The sequence below is a fragment of the Galleria mellonella genome, unplaced genomic scaffold (assembly GCF_026898425.1).
Source record: "Galleria mellonella isolate WM207_F2 unplaced genomic scaffold, CSIRO_AGI_GalMel_v1 utg36, whole genome shotgun sequence".
Taxonomy (NCBI): Eukaryota; Metazoa; Arthropoda; class Insecta; order Lepidoptera; family Pyralidae; genus Galleria; species Galleria mellonella.
The window spans coordinates 764,750-790,110 of record NW_026442086.1 but is presented as its reverse complement, the minus strand read 5'-3'; the positions used below and the strand labels follow the sequence as shown (position 1 = coordinate 790,110).

At 28.6% G+C, this 25,361-nt stretch overlaps 1 protein-coding gene across 1 annotated transcript; it reads right to left on the bottom strand.

The window, feature by feature from the left end:
- Positions 1–357: 357 nt before the first annotated feature.
- LOC113520684 (allatostatin) lies at positions 358–22,254 on the bottom strand. The gene is made up of 4 exons (XM_052897432.1): positions 22,134–22,254; positions 7,883–7,996; positions 7,106–7,239; positions 358–2,392 (listed from the first exon to the last, which is right to left on the bottom strand). The coding sequence occupies exons 2-4, from the start codon at positions 7,970–7,972 to the stop codon at positions 2,236–2,238; spliced, it is 381 nt and encodes a 126-aa protein (XP_052753392.1). The 5' UTR covers positions 7,973–7,996; positions 22,134–22,254; the 3' UTR covers positions 358–2,235.
- Between the last annotated feature and the right edge of the window lie 3,107 nt (positions 22,255–25,361).

Below are 25,361 nucleotides of genomic sequence, written 5' to 3'. Positions count from 1 at the left end.
TATGTATATTTTTAAAATATTTTTTTATTGTGTGAGAGACAAACTAGTCAACCTTAGAAATCTTTAAGCTTGGTAAAAAACACTCGCAATATGAGATTGCCAGTGTGTTGCCAGTCTTCCAAAGATATTGGTAATGGCTGGAAAGAAGCCATACAATATATTTGAAAAAGGAAAAATAATTATTTGAATTTTTCATACTATTCTTATATCTCTTTATGTAATGTTTTATAACTATAATTTGGTATGTAAATAAATATTAAAAAAACACTAGTGGAACTATAGAACTGATATCATTTTGGAGTACATCATCTAGATATTATGATTTTAAAAAAGAAATTATGTTAAAAAAAACACACACACAGTTTAGACAAACAGTAAATTTATTTCACTGAAAAGATCCGGTAATTAGAATTAGTTACACTACACAGACATAAAGTTGGTAAAAATCAGTTTTTATATATTATATTATAACAGTACGTACTAGTTTTACATTATGTAAGTACAAAGAGCAAGGCGTATCTGCAAAAAAAAAATTCAACAAATAATATGTTTATGGTATTATACATTTTTAGGATATTATTCTATACTAGGTAACTAAGATAGCTATATAAGCTTATATTGTATTATGTAAGTCGCTATTCTATAAACAGCTAAGAGTAAAAAAGTCCATTATAATACGACAATACAAGAACAATAAATATGACTTATTTATTATTTTGTTTGTTAACTCTTTCTGCAGTAATTTTTATTAAAATTGTATTATTAAATAGTACATAAAAGATATGAAAAAAAGTCAAAATGCATAAGTAAATTAAATATCGAGATAAATCTTATTTTTATAAGAAGTCTATAATTAGATATACCTACTACAATTATACGTAATTTAAATAAGTTAATGTGATAAAAGGATTCATATAAGCATTCTAAACTCTAGGCTAAAAACTTTCATTTAAATTTTATTTACAGACCTTTATTTGTATGACCTATATGTGATTACGTCTTTTTATATGACTTTTAGGAACTATACGACTTGTTGTAGAGAAAATTGTATGTTTTTTACAGTTATGCAGAAATTTTATGCAAAAAAAATTTATAAAATTTAACAGGTACATAGGTAAATTCTACTAATTTGTTTAAGTTTAAAACTTGTAAAGGTCTTTGGAGACATATTTGTCATACAATCGATTTTTGCAGTACACAGTGGTGTCAATATACAGTTAAACGAATTTAAATGAAAAATCGTTCTACAAGAGGACCATATAGGATATACTCATAAAATACACGTGTAATGTAAACATACATTACAGTGGACATAGGTTCATATCAGGGGTCTATTATGATCGCTTAAAACCTGACATTTCCTTCAAAATGAGCTAGCCCGCGAAATACTATTTAGAAGCAGCGTTGCCATTTTTAATTATTGATTTACTTAAATGATAATATTTTTTTCTACAAATTGATACGATTTTGTTCAATTTTACTCATCGCGAACTTGTGTCGGTTTATAGTCGTACTATGTTTAAGCATGTTATTAGGAGTTATTAGTTTCATTACTAATATATTGGCAGCAATAAAGCTTAACAGTTTTATGTTCTATCATAACGATTCCCCCTGGAAACCATTTTAGTTAATTCTTCATTCTCACCCATTAAAAAGAACTACGCGACCGACAAAAACAATTGTTCTCTACACTCGCCTTCTTCACTTCATGTTGTTGTCTTCATTGGTATATTCTATTCGTACTGTTATATAAAAAGATACGAATAGTATACTCCAGAATTTCGCGATGAGAAACATCTTTAATATAATCTGCAATAAAATAATCTGGCAACGCTGTTAGAAGCATATCTATATACTTAATAGATAAAAAAATCAATTGAGAAATAACTCAGATGGAGATATAAAGCAAAGCCATTTAAAAACATTAAGGTTTAAAAACACTAGCACAAAAAAAAACTTTATAACACGATCGAACGCTTTTTAGTAATATTACTTGCATTGAATCTATCAGGTTTTTAACAATCCTTAGTAGACCCTAGGTAACATCTGATTTAAAAGTTATTCTAAAAAGAAAATAAAAGACTATAATGATTTACTTTTTTCTGTTATTGCATCGGACATTGATATAACTGAAAGAAGTCACTACAAAGAGTTGCTAAGCTTTAGTCATGTACACAACTATGTTTTGTAGCGGGACGTCGTTTATCGCTGCGGAGTGCGGAGTCAGTCGGGGCTTCACTTGCGGAAACAAGAGATGGGGTTGAAGTAGCATTGGCGAAAACGGACTTGTCGTTTATCTGCTCGCCATTGTCGGGCCAGCCGCCCGTCGAGAGTCCGCAGGCCCCAGCCTCGGGGTTCTGTCTGTGGCCATGAACGGCTAACTCGACCCATCCTGTTGGTTATATATAAAACACTATGTATCTTATGTGTAATAAAAATGTATTATTTTTAATATTTAGGTAAGTAGGCAGGTGTATGAGAATGAAGATAGCCAAGTTTATGGACAGGGTGTTTTTAATGGTTGAAGTTGAATGGTGCACTATGTGTACTAACGATATACAATGGCGGAGTATGTACTAATGGAAGATGAAACGAGAATGAAGTCAGATACCCTACTATGAAATATTTTCCGAAATTTGGGGGCCGAATGAAATAAAAATTTGATGTTAAAATTATACAATACACATCGTTACATTAAAATTGTTGAAATTTTGTTCTTTTGAAATTTTTTGATAGAATTTATAGCGATCAAAATGTTTAGCTTCATTAATTGTGCTGATTTTAGGATAAACGAAAACACGAAATTAAGTTAGAAAATTCAGAATTTTATTTCGTGGGGTCTACCAGGTCTGTTGGGTCATTGTGTAAAATACGAATTAATAACAACGGTTTTCAGAAGGAACGGCGTGAAAACCTGACAGGGAACTAGTGTCTCCATAGCTAAGGTACTAGTGTTAAAAAATGTGTGTGTTAAAGACCATAATGGTAAATATAACACTGTATTTACTTATTCAATTCAGATAATATTGGCGTTTTATGATTAGGATGCCACTACATATTTACTTAATTTTTTTAACTAAAAGTAATATATCTAAAATCTACAAATGAAACTGTTTCATTCATTTCCTTTCAATAAAACAAGATTTATTGTTTTAGTGAAAGCAAGCGGATCAGTTCTAGATTCCCTTAAATAAATTTTCCAAACTTTCTTTGATTGAGTTCACTGTTTCGTTAAAATTCAGATGATAAATGATAGTGGTGAATACAAATCAATAATAAAATTAAAGGAAATTTGAAAATTTGGTACGATTTAAGATATTTAATTGTTCTAGATGAAATTACTTATAATAGAGATGCAAACCCAAGGACAAAGGTAAGGGATGTAACGTCGTTAATAATTTTATTACGTCATTATAAAAATCTAATAATACATAGAATTTGAGAGCAAATTTGTCAATTGAACATAAACATACATATTATAAATTAAACATCTTTTATAACAAAGAAAAGCTAATGAAAAACGTAGATTATAAGTAAAATTCGTTTAGTTAATTTCCTTCACAAAAACATGTGCGCACGTGTTACAATAATAGGTATATTGTACTTCTGAAGCATCTAACAAAATTATATTAAAAGTAAATTAATTCTAATACTTAACTTTAGTATACATAGTGTGTTAGATCAAGTCAACTAACCTTATATAAACACTTTTGTTTCCGTGATAGGAATTTAGGTTGATAACTTTAGGGGATTACAACCTCCTAAATGAATTCACAGTAGATCCTTTTTCCAATATAGGGGAAAATTATTACAGTGAAAGATAAGTGGATTTACAAGTATAACATTTTCATTACGCTAATAAGTACAATGGTCTGTCAAAAGGAGAGTTAGAGAAGATATCATGATGTATATTAGTTGTAGATATTGAATTTCTAAGTCTATGTTAGTAAAGTCGTAGTGGGACATGGCACAAAATTTTTCCTTTATTTTATTATTGTAAACATTACTGGGTATGGAGAAATACCAACTTGTTGGATGACATTCTATATCTATGGTACCATTACATCTACAGGTAACGGTTACCACTTTCCATCAGGTGGGCCGTAATTTTTTTGGTATTAATAACAATGTTATAGTATGGAATTTTAATTAATAATTTAACAAGATTATGCGACTATAATAAATTTTATCTCCTTAGGGATAAATTCTTCAAAAGTCATCAAACACATTATTTTTTGTAATGAATCGTGAACTTAAATTTCACGTGTCTAAATTATAAACTGACGGAAGTCCTTTTAGAAATTTTCACTTATCTTGTTTTACAACTTAGTGGTTGAATTTTTAATATATATATATATATATATATATATATATATATATATATATATATATATATATATATATATATATATATATATATATATATATATGTAGATATAGATAGATGAAGTTTCAATATTTCCAACTCATACATTTTCAATTTACATTATTTTTATGACACGTGACAAAATTAACTACTAGCGATAAGGTTATAGCAACCATAATTCTGAAAACGTGTTGTATAAAATAAATAGTACCATATGTAACATGCAAACCCTTAGAACTGTAGAAACATCTACAGGTTAGCACTGTTAATTAAAACGTTCCCATATCGTAGGTAAGTATCCAACAAATCTAAACTGCAAAATTGCTTTAATTCTACCTATTATTATGTTAGGAAAAACGTTTTATGGGTTATCATTCGCTCTGCAAATATTCATTAGTTAAAAGGTATTTTTATTTTGTTTTGCCTCTATTTGAAATACTTTATCAAAATATTTTTTAATTATCTTTTTAATTATTTTTAAACAAGTTTTGATTTATATTTAATGTTATTAAACAAATGTAATTTTAAATATTACTAAATATCATCATTTATACATACGATAATAGTTTGGTTGATGGATATAAGATCGAATATTGAATTCGAGACCGAACTTCCGAATTTTTCCAATTCAAGTTTTTTAATGATTAACGCCGCCTACATATGCTTGCAACACCATACTCAAAAGTTAGTGAATAGACTATATTTATCTTCTATATATATATCATGATATATCTAATAATACTTATGTGAATTATTTACCACTGGTTATTTTTAGTATGAATTTTTTTTATACAACTTAGAATGGCAAACAAGCTGACGGCCCACCTGATGGAAAGTGGTAGCCGTCGCCTATAGACATGAGCAGTACCATGGCCATAACAGAGTATACTGTTTCGCCCATGATAACCCCCATGCGTTGCTATTCCTGAGGACTCAGGTTTTATTCCTCTGTACCCATGCTGACGAATTCATTAGAACCACGATATTGTCCAGAGGATCCTCTACTGTGTGATCGACATGACCAATATACCCTATATTGAGGACTCAGATGTTATTCCTCTGTATCCTGTAAATTTACGCCTTATCCCACCCTTTAAACAGAAACACAGCCATGCAAATACAACTGCTTTACAGTTGAAATACGAATGGGACAGAAGTACCCAAGCAAACGACTTTTGTACAAAGTCTCCCTCTGGTGTAAGTGTATTGAATTAAATCAAAATTATAACACATAAGATATTTTAAAACAAGGCTATGGAACACTTTTTATGCATAGTTGATTGTACTATTTAAATATTATTAATTTTAATAAATAAATATTAAAAACGGAAATAACTAATCGTAACGTTAGTTTTTAGTTATTATTTTTAATATGCTTATATAATATTATATAGTCTTCGAATCAAGTTACAAGCGCTCTGTCACTTGCCACCTGACACATTAAAACACTTAAATACTCAATTTTTTACTAATCTTTAATTACTTTTGTAATAGAATAAGGTCTAATGATTTTTGTTCCAAACATATTTTCATATTTTGTCAAAATAAATTTCAAACTTCATTTGTACAGAACTATTATTATTATGATAATAATAAATACATACATACATACTTATATAAGTCTGTACATTAAGAGTAGTTTTTTTCAATAAAAGCTTCGCATCGGGTTTACACTTAATTACGAGACACAGAACACAGAACTAGTTCTGCCTGCTAGGGTATAATCACAAAGCAAGTTGAGCCATGATTAGGTTAATCAACGGTGTTCCAGTGAATGTGGAGAATAGTGGACCTAAACGCCTTAATCAAGCAACTTGAACTTGATGTGAGGGATAGATTTTTGTGCAAAATATCCTTTACTATATTTAGGTGCCAGCCCGCCTGCAAAGCGTGGCAATTATTGGCAAAGCCCCTCTTATAGAGAAGGCTTATGTTCAGCAGTGGACAGTTAATGGCTAATATGATGATATTTAGGTACTGCATGTTTTTATAATCAGTTTCTTTTTTTAGGAGAGCAATAATTAAATATCTATTAATTGTATCAAATACTAGTAATTTTTCCGCCCTTCTCTCGTATATGAATGAAAACCTTGAGTTACATATTTTGCAATCTATCTACGAGAAATTGTAACGTGTTAATGAGAGTATGTGCGAATGAAGATGGGTGTAATTTTTTTTATCGGGTCATATGAAATAAAGCTTTAATATTGTAGGATCATTATACTTATTAGGTATTTAAAGATGGAATTTTGTAAAGACCGTCGCTATTGGTATCGAGTTTTATGTCATTTTACAAATGCGACTGTCGATAGTAATTGAGAATATTAAATGTCCTTTTGTTTTATTATAATATCATTGGTCATAACCAAATACGAAACTACAAATAGTTTGAAGAGTTTCTAAATTTAAACTGAACGTTAACTGCCTAAGATGAATAGGTGACGGAGTTACTAGGTTCGGTACATGAATTAATTATTTATTTTACTAACAAAATATTGTTAACAATACTTATAACGTTACATTACTGGTACAGTATTATTTTACCTGTGGTTACATTAACTATATAGTTCCATTCAATACAATCAATTTCAGTTAATTTTAGTGCCATGAGTTTAAATTGAATTTTTAAGGAAATTCAATTTAGAGTGGTATTATATACTGCACAGGATTAAAATTAAAATTAAATATTTCAAATTATATTACATTCGCTGAGCATTTTTAATCAGGTATATAAATTACCTGTCTTCAGAGTCCAGCTGCAAAAGTAGTTTGCGCAAAGCAGCGGTGTCAATAGAGTCCCAGGGTCCTGATAAGTCGATCCCGTTATCGGGACGTGCCACTAATGTGTTTTCTAATTGTTCGTCGTCTGATTCCTGTGATTTAATAATACAATTAATAAATTATTTAATTAAGAAAAAAAATATTCAATAGCATGTTACAATAAAAACGGTTGGTTCCGAAAATCGATCATGTCCAGTGCCTATGAGGAAATTATATTTATGAAAAACAACAACAACAAAATTTTTTTGTAATGCACGTTTTTTATACGTGCCATCTTATTTAGGTAAACAATTAAAAGGTTAATTATAAAACATCAACAACAATGAGCAGAACATGGATGTTACCTAATGTAAAAAGAAATATTAATTACTTTTAATTACATTGTTAAGAAATTTGATTATAAAACCTATACATTAAAACAATTTTTAACTCTTTGTAATATGAATTTTACATATGAAATACCTAATTACTTATACCTTGGAATAGCCGGGAATGGTAAACACGACATTGAAAGTAAAAGAAAATAATGAAAAAGAATTCTTTTTTAAATGTACAGTAATTACTGAGAACGAAATCAGTTTGATCGTAATGATCATAATGTTTGATCATAAGGAAGCCCTATTTAAGGTCTACACTAGGAATTACGTTATTAAAAATGAAAGAATATTTCTCAAAAAAACTCGTCTCCTTAGAAGTTTATTATAAATGTGACTATGGTTTTCATTTAGAACTTACCACTGGTGCTGCAAAGATTGTTACAAGCATAAGTGCGAATGTGCTCAACAACATAACCATGCTGGAACTAGAGACTGTCGATAATTTCATTGTGATAAGGTGGCTTTAACGTAGCTGTAAACAAATAAAATATGAAGTAACAGATTCTACACAAGTCTTTGCCGCCACGCAGTTCTCCATAGCGGTTTTGGTTTGAAAAGTGAGATATGGCTGCGTACTTACAAGTTTCATAGACATAATATTTTAGTCCTCAAGTATGGTAATAAGGTACTAAGTACGTTACAGTATATTCTTTGATATCTATAATGTTATTTATAGGTGACGGTTATAACTTTCCATTACAAAAGACAATTTTTTAAATATGTGTTTTTATTTTAGATCTATAAATTTATTATTTAATTATTTTATCAATTATATGATGAATATTTTATGTCTATATGGAAATAATGTAAATATTCCTTACAAAGTATATTGCCTATGAAAATTATGCGTACAAAGGTAATTTTCATTCGTAACTGATGATACACCATAAAGGACCTTAAATTCTGAGTTGTTAAACATTAATTTACAAATGTAAAATATTTATTTTGGTAAATAGATTTACCTATACGCGGAAGTCTCACATTGATTTCGCATATAATTTTATGTTTTGCTGATTTAATTCTGACGGCTTAATATTTTAATTGTCGTGACATTCGGAATATGTACGTGGAATTTAGAATAGAGGACAAAGGTCGCTTTTTATCGTATTTAGTATAACTTGGTCATGTTGATTTGACAGGTAAAAACTAGACTTTATTAATATTATATATGTAAAAGTGTATTTAATTGTTTATTACCTCTTGGTACCGCAATGGTTCAACTAAATGTTATGAAATTTGGTACATTGGTAATATTTGAGATGAAATAGAGATTTTTACGCAGTAGAAGTTAAATAATGTGATATGGTCATTTAGGTACGCGTTGTATATAAAACCATTTTATAGTCATAGGGAATCTTAACGTATGGAACATTTGATGTATAATTATGATTCATTATAAATATGCGTATTGTGTGCTAGAAACGATTAAAAACTGAAGTCAGAAGTCTACAGATACCTATCTCAAACCTTGAGATACCGTAAGGCTAATGTACAAAACCTATAAGGTAATAGAGTAAAACAGAGGAAAACACAAAAGATCCAAATGCGTCGAAGTGTGACAGATTATGATTTGACCCCATATGCGAATATAAGATAGGTACATATGCGTAAAGTAAACAAACGTGCGTATAATATGTGTGATACTCTTATTGATATTTACGGTACGGACAAGGGAGCAGGTCAGCAGGGAGACTGCGGCCGACAGCCGTGTCCTCCACCACGTTTTATTTTGTCAGTAGCTTCTTCTACGGTGTGATGTCATTTACATGCTTATTGTATTATACGTACTAAGGTTAATTTTATATATCATTTAATTTTGATTTACATAAATGCTTTATTGCACATCAAAAAAAAATACAGGGATTAGTTTAACAACTTGTTAGCAAGGGTGGATTTGATATATTACTTATGAAATTAATATTGAACAGAGATGTGACTTTGTACAGTCTTAGATATTTTGAAGCAAATACCTGATAAACTTACGTCATTGTTGAATTTTTAGAAAGGTTTAACGGAAAGTTGTCATCTAGTATCTCAAATTATAGTCAGATAGTAACTATCCATTTTCACTTTAAACAAAATTAATTAACAATATTTTAATCTTATGATAGGTTAAGTATAAGAAGCAAATTTCATAAAAATTGCAATACGTGGGGGTCTATCATAATCACAATTTATACCTCATTACCCGAATATTAGAATGGCTGACCTATGAATAACATAAAAAAAACTTGTATTAGTATATGTCTTAGTAGGGTCTTAAATATTTCTGAGAGCGTACATCTTTACATGAGTAGTAGGAAAATTTGTTTAAAACACATAGAAACATCTGAGATTAATAGAGAAATTTGTCGACATATACAGATAACAGTATATTAAATAAAACAAAAATAATTGATAAAACTTGCTGTATATTAAATAGCTTACATCTTTTTTTGTTCTTTTCAATGAACTAAGAACTAAATAGTAGGTCATGAAGAATACAGAAGATATTGAACTAGAGACGAAAATAAATTCTATGAGAATTAGTAATAGTACGACAATATCTAAGCGGCTACTTCGGCAGATTGTAAACCGATTAGTCGAGGGCAAAGGAATCTTTAGTATTTTACCAACTGTATGTTCTGAAAGAAGAAATTGTTGAAAACGCAAAGGTTAAAAGGATAACCTTTTTCATCCTCATACATCTTCATGATATCCCCAGGGGTTCGTATCACAAAACGCGGCAGTGACGGCCGCCTCACGGATTCCGAATCGCCTTGACAAATAATTGGATATTCGAAGCGCTATTTATCAATGAACCAGCAATTTTTCCTAGATAACCGTTATAAACAAATGTATCTACAACAAGGTCGACACGCCGAAATGTATATTACAACTTTTTCTATTTATCTTCTTATCTGACTTCATGTGTAATTTATTACAGGAATTGATGATGAATTTTTATATTAAATAACTTTTGAATAATGTTTTGGTGGCTGTCAGTTCGACTTAGAAATATAACCATGTTTCATTCCTATAGTATTTTACGAAGGGAAAAGTTGATCCAAGGTAATTGAAATACCGATACAAAAGTCCTTGCTACCTATATATAATAAAAGAAAAAACTGATTTATTTTTGATGCATATTTTTAATGGTTATTTTATTGTAACTATACAAAGTAAATTTATATTATATTCTGTGAAATTAGTAACACAAATAGTTTAATGACATTAATTATATAAACGGTTTTTGGTGTAAATCTTTAATTTAAGGTATGCATCAACTTAAAAAATAAAACAGTTTCATGCTAAATGCGATTTTTCAATTTTATCATGTAAATTCGACGAAATGTCATTATAGTGAAAGTGTCTACGCTTCGAGTGGGCGTTATAATAGCTATCAGGAAATCAACACAACTCAAGTTCACTCGTTTTGGGCTATTGAAACTGTAATGTAAATTAAATTATTTTGATTCGTGAAATTAATTTATTTACAAAACAAGTTTCGCAATGTAAATTAGACTCTAGATACATAAGCAGAGAGTATAGATTTTGCGATCGTAATAGAATTGAATATAGTATTTGCCATAGACATCAAGATTGGTATGCTTTCATTTGCTACTCAATAGTGATTATTTGCTTAATAATATATCTATGTATGTTTTGACTATGCGACTTGAGGATTTATACTAGCGAAAAGAAAATTTATATCGGCGTTAACATTATTAATTTGTACTTTTCATCAAAAGTGTAGTTTGTTTTCTAAACGTGGCATATTCAGTAATTAATCATGGCGATACACTATTGTTTTTAAGTAATAATTAATAAATAGTCTAAGTAATAGTTCATAAAAAATGAAATAAAAATAGAATAAAATTGTTTTTATATTAATTTATTGTTCAGTATATTAGTAACTAGCAGTTTTCAAATAGGTATTATTTATTCTAGAATGCCCGTGAAATAAAGAAATTCTTATTGTACTATGACTTTCAATACGTAGCTACTTACTGTATTGCTTCCTAAAATAAACAAGCCAAATGCTAGTTTATTTTAAGAATCTGAGGCTCTCGTCGCATAATCGTGCCCGTTAATGTCAAACTTCTCTGTATTCGTGTTTATTCTATTTATAATGATTATGGTTCTGTTGTTATTTAAAGATGACTATTGCCATTTTCCATTTACACGGAACACCAAACATTAGCTTACTTGTAAAGTTTCAAGTATATAAAAAAAATATTAAGCGTTTTAATAAAAATTGTGTAAAGATCTAAACACCCAAAACTTCCCAAACTTTATTATGTGTCTATTAGTTATATTTCAATAATAAAATTCAATTTTGTGTTTCCAGTAATCTTCCACTTTACTTTAGATTTATTTCTGCCAACGTAATATGATAATGTGCTTAGTAGAAAAATAAAGGTTGTTTCTTCCAATAAAATTTTGTATAAGTACTTACACCTACCCGAAATACGAAACTGAACATTGTACCTACTTGTATCTCAGTGAGAACAAAGAAATTCTTATGTCCACATGAGTTCACTTGTCATTCCGTTCCGTTTCCATTTGTATCGAAGGCTACATGCATTCCACAAATTACGAATTAAGTATGTGTTACTTGGGTGTAAAGTATAACGTATTGTCCTCGAGAAAGTCTGTATGTAAATGGCAGCTATGAAAAATAAGAATACAACGTCAATACGAGAGATGGAAAACTGATAAGGTTTGGGCTCGTCTTAACTAGTTCGCAAAGCCAGTTTATGTGTACAGTTTCTTCCTTTTAATTTTTATTAGTTCATATTTTTACAGCCACTAACCAGTTTAGGAGACGTCATAGGGAAAGAAAAAGGCAGAAGGTTACAGACAATTGCATACTCTGTTATGATATTAGTTTTATTATAGTTATTTGACATCGCTATTTTGCTTTACATTGCTTTTTTTTTTAAATAACCAGGAATACATAAGTTATATAGAGAGTTTCGTAACAGTAGACTAGTATTTCGCTAATACGGGGAGACACCAGTTTTTACGAAATGGAATAGCAAACATACTATCAGTCCATCTAATGAAGTGTAGTAAAAACATTATGACGCCCATAGTAACCCTCATTCTGATATGATTGAGGATTAGTACACTCCGTAGTATTTGGGTTTGCAAGATTATACGTAATTAACAAAATTAAACATTTCTTATTTACGAATAATCTTGCAATTATGTATGTATAATTTTCAAGTTAATGTGAAAATGAACATACAAATATCAATAAAAAAATTAAGATACTTTTTATCAAGTTAAATCTAATATCCCCTTAATAGTTTGGGTCCCTCGATGTTGGTATGAAAGTTTGAAAAAGTCAAAAGTATATATGTAATTGACACATGATAGACTTATACTGTCGAAGTTAATTTCCATAGCTTTTATATGTCGGTTAGATTTTCTCCGCCATGGACAACTTCACGTGACTGCTAAACAGCAATCATATAAAAATACTCAATATACTATCTTAGACTGTACGCCAGAAATAGTAAAAACTATACTAGAAATTTCAGTTCATTGTGAATTTTTCAATCCATACCTACGCTTAATTTGTAGAAAATGAGAGCCTTTTTTTTGTTTTTTTTTTATATGTTGCGCCTTACAAAATAAATTAATATATATGTATATTTTGCATTTTATACTGTGCCTAGTTATAAAACCCTGTATATGAAAGGCATCAATTTTGGTATGGTTCATGGCGTTAGCGAATGCAATCTATTATTCGATCAACTTGAACAGTTTTGCATATTAATTCACTGTCGCCATAGATAAAATAATAATAGTGTTACGTAACGAGTGACGTTATAATGCTTTTCTTGACAATTTTAGTCGTTAGATAAAAAACAATAGTCAAAATTACTAGTAGATATTTTTATTGAATGGAATAAACGACAAGAAATAAAAAGAATTGTGTATTCCAGAGGTTAAAATACCACCCAATAAGTGCGACCTATATACACCCAAATAATAATACTGTGTGCAGGGGTCTTGAATATTTTTTTTCTGTTAATAATATTTTTTTATTTAAATTTTAAATTGTGACTTTTAAGTTTGTCTACATAAAAAATGTTTAATTTGAACAATAATTATTAATAAATATACTATCAATTTATCAAATTTTTAAAACTACATCATTAATGGCATAATTTAAACTACTAAGGTTTGTGTATTATACCAAAGGTAGTAATATTTTATATTATTATGCGTCATATTATAACGGGAATTTTAAATTAAACAATCTAAAATTCACTTTGATACGACTAGGAACTGGGCAAGCTATCTGAGACAAGAGAAATGAATAAAAGAAGGACAGCTGTATACCTACGAGTAAATCATTCGTTTTGAAGGAAGCTACTTTTAAGATTGCTTTTAATATTATTATAATTTAAATTATCTTTTAAAACATTATCTTCGTTATTTCACATCGTGAATTGTAAATTTATATTTTTATTAAATTTATAAATTGTAAAGTTTCTAAAGGATACTCCTTCGATATATTTAGTTCTGATCGTTAATTCCTGCAAAGTAACATACTGAATCGGAATTCTTTTGTAAACAATCCGCAGTCCGAATTGGTCAAAGAGATCAAATACCCTGTCCTTGGCAAAGTTGATTCGTTCAAATCTACTACACCAAATTAAATTCCTATCTAACTTAGATACCAGAATTTAATTAAAAATTAACTAATTTCTGCATCAGAAAAACTATCATCATCATATTACATTGAAAATGTTTAATAAATGTTATATTATTTGATAACTTTATATTTGAATTAAATTTAATGTTATACGTATCTTAGACAGACTTATTTGTACATCTATATATAAACTTAGCTCAACTCGTTTAATTTTTTTCTCATATCAAATGCAGTCTGTTGATATGAATACTAAATTTCAAAAAGATTTATTAGGTACCTATTTTACAAATGTAAAAATATATGATAAATTGAGTGTGAAGTTGCTATTATTTTTAAAGTGTATAAGCAACATAGAGCTTGATAATCTCTTTTCTTTCCAAATTCGTTAAATATCAGCAGATGCTTCTGCTGATATATATATATATATATATATATATATATATATATATATATATATATATATATATATATATAAAGATTATGTGTAATAAAAAATAAATTTGTAGTTTTAGTAGAAAAAAAATGAAAATGAAAATACCTAAGCAGTAGTGGTCGTAACGGATAATGCGTAAAAAATCACTTTAATTAGACCTGTTGAGCACTCAATAAAGTCATTAATAAACCATTTCCAGTCTGGTTATGGGCGATGTACGCCGGAAATTACTAAAGTAATTTGGCCGGTAGTATAATATGTTTGAAATCAGTTCATAGTTTAAGTTGAGAATTTCTATAACTTGTAAATTATTCATACTAATTTAAAACTTTTGTAAATACATCTTTAATAATAATTTTACTTCTTACTACTACTCGTATTATAATTTTTGAGGATTTATGATTGATGTATGTACATATGTATTTATGATCAATGTTTGTTACTCTTTTACGCTAAAACTGTAGAGTGGGTTTTATGATTGATGTATGTACATATGTATTTATGATCAATGTTTGTTACTCTTTTACGCTAAAACTGTAGAGTGGGTTTGAATTAAATTTTGCGAGCGAAATTGATTCATGCAAGCAAAACCGTGGGTTACAGGCAGTACTCTTATTATATATACGTGAATTTGTTTGCTGCTTCTCAGCGTCTAAGGGCTCAGCTAATCACTATAAAATTTAGTACTAGTATATTTTAGTAATATTCAGAATTAATTAATTAGAATTTTTATTCCAGATTAGTATATTATACTAATATATTCGAGTACATACTCGAATTAAAATATTTTTAGTACATATTTGTTACCAAATTTAGCTGAAATAAAATATTAATTACCAAGAAAGACATTGATTAAAACATATTTCTAAACTGTAAATAGAAGATTTAAACGCGAATACGAGTAGATAATTCGTAGTATCTTTCTATTGTTCCGCTTTTATGGAATAACCTTCTATGATCAGCTTTTGTTTTTATGATTCCTATTGTTCATTCCAAATAACATTCCTCGTGCTATTGTCTGTTTGTGATATTTTCAAATAAATGACACGATGTCACTTATTGAAATTATTTTATACAGTTCATATGTTTATTTTTTTTAAGCATAGGAACTTTTGGAGCTCAGATATTTCCTTAATAAATTGTAATTATGTATATGTTATTAGTTTAGGTATTTGACTGACAATCAAGTTGGTAATAAATGTAGAACACAAATAATGCTTATTAGACATACAGTTTTAGTATAATGTCTCATAATAAGTATATAATACATTAAATTATGTAATTTGAGTGATTATGAAGTAAGTCTATTGGTATCTATGTGGTAATGATAACCAATTGTAACACAAGAGGTAACACTCGCGCATTATCGAGTTTTGTAAGATGAAGATCAAATGTTACAATATCCGAAAATTTCACTGCCGTATTAATGTCAATGCCTTAAAAATGGAAGCATAAATAAAACAAAAGCATTTGTTTTCTTTTTTATGTTACTGCAGCTCAAAAGGTAAGTGTTATAACAAATAGACAATTAAATCCTTACTCATAAAGGTGAAAGTGTGTATATCTATTTCAACACAAAATTAACGAGAAAACAAGCATCACTAAACGCCTTTATCGATTTCCATTTACATTTCAATGATTTTTCTCCAAATTGATACGATATTCTTCACTTTTACTCAATAAGTGTCGATTTTCACTACGTTTACTAGATTCTACCATGTTGGTATTACTCGAACGATGAAAAGAAAAATGAGATATCTACGCTTACTTGGTAATACAAATATTAAATATGTGAAAAATAGTAAAATGAAAAATAGTACACCCTTTTTATTTTTTTCCAAAAATTTCTCTAATAAAATCCAACATAAAAAAATTATCATAAATAGCAAAAAAATAATACTTAATTTAAATAAAGCAATCGTTCTGAAATTTGTCCCCAAATGAAGTAGTAAGTAAAAATTTGTATAAAAAATAAAGGAATAATGTTTCAGTACAATAGAGGTGGTCACTTACCATCAGGCGGACTGTTTAATTGGCATGCTCATTGAACGAAAAAAATGTATTATATCTACTCATAATACTAACTAAAGATAAACCAAATTCTTATAAATAAATCATAAAGCTTTGATCGCATTGTTATTTATATCTATTGAATTGGAAATAATTTAATAAATAACGATTAATTTAATTTTTTTAATTGGTACCTTTCCTATTGGTTATCCAATTGTTTTTTTTTCTTTTTGAGAAATATGTACTTCATTAAATAATGAATTAACAAATGTCAATAGGTAGCCAATATTTCTTTTGTTTCTATAAATTGAAAAGGTTTTTATAAAAATATTATTATAAGTATTTTGACAAATCAAAATCTATATAATAAAATTATTATTAAACGATATCTGTACATAAGAGATATTTAATAAAAAAAATATATGAGGCCTTTTAATAAGAGAAGACAAAATAATATTTTTTACAATTTCTGTTCATTTGTCTTTAAGTTCGTTCTGGCATCACAAACTACTATACCAAATTGAATGCTAATTTAATTTGATGTAGGTTTTATTTTGATATGCCATCTTGAAGTGGTTACTTACTTTCAAATGCCATGTATACAAGGTTGCGGGCAAAAGCTAGTCATAATTATAATCGTAAGCGTCCAAATTAGCGTACGGGAATAGCTGAGTATATTTTATATTAAAGTAGGCAGTAATTTAACTTAAAAATTGATCTAAGTAATTATCAAAAATTTTTAGATGAGGCATGAGACACTACACTCAATTAACAATTAAATAAAGTAACGTAAAATGTATAATCTTTGCTAATGAAATAATCATGCGTACCAACAAAAAATGAAGAATAGTACGACTTTTGATCGATGTGTTTGTGACTTTATCCGCTATATAGCAATGATATAAAAAGTAGCCTATGCCCATCTCTATGCCAAATACAGCCTACGCGTACATCAAATTTCGTGACGATTGGTTGAACCAATATATGGTGTTAAGAGATAACAAGCCATATTTATACCTAATATTAGTAACGATTATACTTTAAAAGAACAAATAATTCATCAGAAACAGAAAAAAATAGGAAACTATAGGATATTGAATTGCAATGTAGTCTTATTTTGTCTGGATATAGTGAATTCCTTTTCGAGAATGAATTTAAAGTTGGCAATGCGTCGGTGTTGCTAGTAGACAGTGTCACAGAAAATACACTCGTTTACCAACCTCATGTATTGTATAAAGATCCAACAAATACGAGAAGGGGCTTTGTTGAATTTCGTCGGTTTGTCACGTGTACCGAGGCTGCCGCGAATATTTTTGTTACGGATCTATCATGCCATTTTCATCCGTGTGACTTGGATATCTGATATATATTCCGTGAAAAAAACAAGACGTATGATACGCCACATTTTTTTTACTAATTAATGATTGTCTTTTTTATAGACTTTCTGCCACACACATGGTGGGACCATTTAAGTCAAACTATTTCAAATAGAGTGTTTTAATGTTGTAATTGATTTTATTAATACTTTATAGTAGTGATGTAAGTTCTGAATTGAAATGGGCCAACTGACTCGAGTTCATCATTGCATATCATTTTTCATAGATACACAAACAAACTACTGAACCGATTTTAATATTTTTTTTTATGGAGCTAATATGAAAGATTATCTTTTCAGATAAAGTAAGAATTTTCCAAAGCGATTTTTAAATGATAGAGTTCTGTATAAACGTAAAAGCAATACAACCGAATTGAGAACCTACTTTTTATGAAGTTGAAAATAAAATACTGTTTAAGTTGAAAATTGTTTAAAACAGTAGCTATTATTGAAATCGGCAGAAACTTATATCAGATCTTCTTGATAACACATTATACTGCGAATTAGTAAGTGAACTAAGTAAAACGTAATGTTATACAATATCAACCTTTTTATTAATTTTATTACGTCTAACCCATTATTAAACAGAAATAACTTTGTTTATGTATCAAAATTTTCTTTTTGTTTATTAGAGTTTGTTTACTACGTTATCTCAAACTTCCAATAACTATTACAATGAGTTATAATTGGTGTGTCAGTCATATCGCCCAAACGAAGTGCATTGCACACTATGAAATAAAAAAAAAATCATTTTGAAATAAAAGTAAAAGAGTGAAAGTCGTTAGTCCTTATTAATAATATCTATGCAATATAAATTAAATTTCGTTTTTTATTTGTCATCTGTAAACGGTAAATTAAAAAATAAAAAACTGCAACTTTATGTTAATACGTAGTTGTGCATATAAGAATTTATGAAAAAGATATATATCCTTCCATTCTTTTATGGAAATGTCAGGACACTTCAATATTTTAAATAGGTATATAAAAGGTACCTATTATAAACCTATTTCAAATATTGAAACGATTTTAATTTTTCAATTTTACTGACAGTGACATATTTTGTCACTCTAATAGTTAAAATAGGCCTGTAGGATGTTTTTGTTTTTAAGAATAAGAGGGTTCATCTTGAACTTATTGTTAAAAATTGAAATTACAAATGAAAATGTAGAATGGATATTGATGAAATTATTAAGAGTGAGAGAACAGAATTGGGTACAAACTCATCAAATATTCAGCGTAACATTTTACACGAATTTACGAAAGTTTACCCGTTAAAATGAATTTAACAGTATTTACTACCATTAAGGAAGCGAAAGCCTTCGAAATATTTGTAATCTACAAAACTCCTGTTCTGTCTGAACATTGCGTTTACATCATTATTTTTCAGTTATCTAACAATAATGTATTACACCTTAAGTTCATAGCGTTGTGAAAACTAAGTTTCATGAATATTTTATACAAGTTTGAAAGTGTAGTAAAGTTTCAAGCAAACCGATTTAACTTATAATATTAATAAAGTTAGTCGTTAAGTGTAACATCGGTGTACATTATTTTAGGGACCGGTATCTAAATTTAAATAAACATTGTATAATATTTTTCCCACTCCAAAAAAAGGATTGTTTACAATAATACTGTTATTTTGTATATATTATTAGATATCTTAGCTTATAATGTTCTATTAAATTTGTTCTAGATTTAAAATTAGAATTTGTTAATATTGATGTATTTTTTGTTTTTATATTCACGCGAACACTTTGGTTTTTTTTTTTTGATGGGTGAAATTGGTATGGTAACCCCGCCTGTGCTAATGGTATACGCTTACGGAGCACCAGTGAAGGGTGATAGATGAGAATGAAAACAGGCCAGTTAGCCCATCATGATGAATTCATCAGGAATTAACCATGATAGCTTCGAGGGAGAACCGCGAGGAGGTCGACCTGGTTGGGTATATTGCTAGCAATGGGATTCTCAGTCTCTATTACTAACAATCCCTTTCCCCCCGCGAACACTTTGTTGATAGAACGTAGGTCATGCAATTATTGGGTACCTTTATTCTTATTCATAAAACTTTATCGTGTAAGACAGATTAAAGTATTTAAATATATTATATTTTACTCAATTCATTAAATTTTTATTTGAATTTTTAATTAGTTTTTTAACTAGTAGATTTTAATATAACTTTGAAGGGATTTACTTTTAATATTTTTGATGTTTTTATTTGGTCCCATACTAATTTTCTAAAAATTAAATTAGAGCTAGTTGTTTTTACTGATATATGAATGGAAAAGATTCTCAGTAGATTTTGACTATATTTATTAGCTTTAACTTTCCATTAAGTCTTATGTTAATATTATAAAAATTAAATTATTATTATCAATATTTTTGTTAATAATTATGTTCAGTAGATGATAGCTGGTATAAAATATTTCTCTTCCTGATAATTTTGGCAATTTTATCATCTCCATGGGTATTTACGCGTACCTACGTAAATTTACACACGCTGCGGTGTGCCTAAACAAATATTCTGGGGGTGGGGGGGAAGTAACTGGGACTAGCGGTCCCATTGCTAGCGATATACCTTCAGGTCGACCTCCAAGTGGTCCCTCTTGGGTCCCCTCGCGATTAATTATCAGTGAATTCGTCACGTTCGTCAAACTGACCTAATTTAATTCATACCTATCAGTCTTAACTGTTACCCTGCTAGGGTAAACAAATAGAAGAAGCGGGGTTACATTTTCATTATAATTCATAAATGCGACATTAAATAAATTTAGTCAGTCGTTAATTAATGCGTAGTCATATTTGTATGGATTTACTATTAAATGTAAAATTAGTATAATTAATACTGTTAATATCATTTTTATAACACAAATTATTTATTAACTAATAAAATATTATATATACGTGAAATGATATTAACATAATTTATTTTAGTGCTTTAAACATGGCAATTTTAATAGTTTTATTAGAGATTTAATTTTTTTCTAAATATGCTACGGGCTACTACTGTTATGTACATGTATATTATTAGCCATGATTGTATACAATTTGTTATTGATAAAATTAATTACATGAATCGGATAACTAGTACTATATCGGAATATATGTACCTATATCTATTTGTTCACCTGCAATTGCACTGGATACGTAGCAACGAATTACATTCCCATGTCTCAAGAATGTACATTCTGGCTTACCGAGATTTCTTTTATACTATCCATAGTCACAAAAAATGATACAAACAATAAAAAATTTGATCAATCAATGATCATCAATCTGATGTTCATGTCAAATTAGAACATCGTAGTGGTATAGTAAAAACAGTGGTAAAGTACGTCGTTGCATGAAAATTAGATATCATTATTTTTTAGTTGGATCAATTTATTAAACAAATCCTAGATTCAAATTTGCGCTCTTTGTTACGAATTAATTATTATTATTACTAATAATAATTACTTATTATTAAGCACTTATTTATTCATTAAAATGTAAGGTAATTTTTTACCGGTTTCTATTAATATATTTTTTAATAATTTAATTATAGTAATGTATAGATTATTATTGATTAAACGCGGTTCTAATTCTACAATTATTTTTTAATGGAACTTCAATATTATTTAAAATTAACTCGTAAATTTTTACCGACACATATTTTTAGTCCGTTTGTATTTAATTACTAACTTATTTAAACTCGATATTTTTCTGAATTCATTTGAAACAATAATTAAATTTTTCAATGATAGATTAAATAATTTTGGAATTTCAATCGTCCATTGAGACCTATTTTTATTGTTATATTAAGTCAATATACAGAAAATTGGTTTAGCACTGGAAATTAGAAAATGTTTTCTAGATATCAAATTTAATAATTTACATAAAGTATAATGTATCTAAATTATGAATATGTATGAATGTTCAAACAGTAATAAATGTACGCAAATGGATGGAGACGAATAACTCTATTAATTCTGAATTACGTATGTATACCTAAAAAATATTTTAAATGTCAGAATATTTTCAGCTGTTTGCTCATTTTTAATAAACAATCAAATTTAGATTATTATTATTAAATAAATCTATATAATTCAAATTTATCAAAACGGTTGAAAGGGATTGATAATTGTAACAAAAATACTTACCGTTTAATGACTTGACAGTAAACTTTTATTTGTGTAACGTAGTTAGGCTGACTTGTATGGGTATCGAACAAGTTCTTCTTCCGCCTTGTCCGCCGATTTTGAAAGCAAATGCTGTGTCCTGTGTTTCGCCGCGCTTTATATAGGTGGCCTCGTCTGCGTAGATGACGGCCGCACAGCGTAGCTCCACGCATTCACGTTGAACCGTAGCTAGCTACACATCTACGTACACTGCTACGAGCCTACATAGGAGTCTACGGTACGAGGACTACGGTGTACATTTACAACTTGTTAACTACGGTGTTTTATTAAAAGTAATGATCCTTTTTCCGACTGAAAAAAGGAGACTTCTTCACCCGCAACTTCTTTACGGATGATAACCACACGGAAGTCAAAGTTGTTCATTTTTGTGTATGTCTGTTGTTATTTGTGTACTGTAAGTGATTCAAATAAATTGTATATCTATGTATTAAAATTATTTTTCATTTAGTGACGGTAATGCAATTTTATTTTAGCGATGAAACATACTCGTATAATTTCGCGACGCGATATTTGTAATACTATTTATTCCGATAATGCAAATTTTAAAGGTGCTAACAATAAACTTCTATATAATTTTTAAAGACGACACATTGTACAATAAAATATTATCATATGCATGCAAGTTATCTATTAATTATTTTTGTTAGGCAGGCATAAAGGCCGCTAAGATATTATTGAATAAGCAGTTAGGTGATACAAAGCTCTCTTATGAGAAATTGAATATAATAGAAGGAATATTGCATTATAAGTCGTTATGTGCGATACCAGACTTATCTAATGACTGATCTGTCTTGCTCTAGCTCATTTTTATAGGTAACTCCTTGATGGATATACTTGAACTTAACATGATGCATATTCAACACAATCGATTATCACTTTTTCTAAGTTTTAGTGCATTAATGCAACAATTTTGGCATTAATGGAAATTACAATAGTTAGTAGTATTACACAATCGTTCTAATTGAAAGAATATCAGAAAAAATATAAAGAAGGTTGACTTTGTTATAGTTAAGGATGAGAATACTGTTCATAGTATTTGGTAGTTGGCACAAGTCATTGAGATTTATCCCAATCAAAATAATGAACATGTAAAGTCAGCTTTAATAAAAATTACAAGGGGTACCTTACTTGCAGATAATGATTAATCCATTCTATAAATTCACAAATTACACACTCATGATTTCATTTACAAAATATTATTTGGGCAAATTAAATTATTACTGTATTAGTACCTTAACTTGTATTGTTTCTTTTTTATATAATTTTGTGTCATTATGTCGTATAGGGAAGAGCACTGCTTATCCTAAAGTACAGGATTTACCTATTTAGGGAGCAGAGTTTTACCTATATTTAAAATGTAACATTTATTTTGAAATAAATTATTATTATTATTATTAATTAAAATTATTCATATTTGAAGATATTTAATTTTATTCAGGTACTATTGTTTACTTTATTTCTTATAAAAATTAATGTTAGTATTTTATGAGTAATTTTTTTTTAACTGTAATGTTCAAAATGAACCTTTATTGTTAATTATCATTATAGTTTAAAAAAAAATATTAGTAAAAATAAGTGAAAAAAATAAATAAAAAAATAGCATGTCAACAGATGTCATTTCTTTTTAAATAATATAATAAAAATAACATTAAAATAGTAGAACCAGTAACCATTTTATAAACATGTACTGTAGCAATATATCCAAAAAACACTGATCTATAAAATCATATTCACAAAAAATTAAGTAAGAGAACATAAAAATATGTATAATATTTGCTATATTCGACTGTTAACGTAGTAAATATATGTAATTTCCGTAAACTGTTGCAAGTTGCACTTTAAATGCAGTGTATATTGACACACCGCTCGATCAGGCGAGTTAAACATAAATGTAATAAAGGTCGAAATAAGGTAGTGAATAAAATGCGTTTAGACATATATGTAATATAAATAATATATAACGAAGTTTTCCCAAGAGACTACAGCACGGGGTTTTTAAAAAATTAAAAAAGAGGTTTCATCAGAGTCGGCTACGAGCACGTAATAATTGGTATCGCAGGCGTTCATAGGGTACGATAACCGCTTACCATCAGATGAGCCGTATGCTTGTTTGCCATCTCAACGGTATAAAAAAGTATGTATGTGTATTTATATAACTAATTTTTGCCTTCGGCTTCGGTCTCATGTGGTTAGTACCACTTTAATTTTTAGAAAATCATTAAATTTGAAATTCCACCTGCCTAATGTAAAATTAATAAATTTACATTCAAGTTTTCATATAAATCAAATCATTCTCTATCTTACTCCCTTAAGGAGTAAATTTTCCTAATAATACTATATATATATATATATATATATATATATATATATATATATATATATATATATATATATATATATATAGCCTAAAAATAAACTTTTATACTTCTAACTTAAAAAATAACAGAACTTCTATATAAATTTTCGTCCTTCATTTCACGTCTTTAGGAGTAAAATTTCCAAAAACACTGAAGGGTATTAAATTATTTCTAAACAGAATTCTAAAGCAAAAGCTTCGTACTTCTAGCTTCAATTATATATATATAATAACAAAACTCCTTTACAAACTTTCATCCCTTATTTGATTCTTTAAAAACCAACAAAAATTTTTGATTATCAAACCAAAAATTTATTTTTGTTACGAATTTTTGAGTTACATATACTACGAGTATGTAATTTGTATTTAAGAAGTATTTGTATGTAAAAGGAACACAGGTTTTCATTCATTGAAATACAAAAAATCCAGTCAAAAATCATAAAAGACGACTAAGGGGCTTAATAATCGAGGGATGGGCAGCGTTGTTCTTCTTAAACCATCACCAAAGGCTACTTAATCTTCTTTATATTACTATATAGTCGCGGTATAGAATGGGCTACCCCTTCCTTTCCCGTAGGTGTCGTAAAAGGCGAGTGAGGGAACATAATGGTCGAGAGATGAGCAGCAGCGTTCCTATTAATCTATCACCAAAGCCTAACTGCTGTTACCAATCTGTATGCCAAACATGACAACTACTGGCACAACACCCCAAAGGGAGACCTATGTTCAGCAATAAACAGTTAACAGCAAATATAGTATAGATAGTACTTTGAGTATGAAGAAGATCGTAGGCTACTTTGTATCCTAGTCAAGCGAATAAAGTAGCAAGAAAA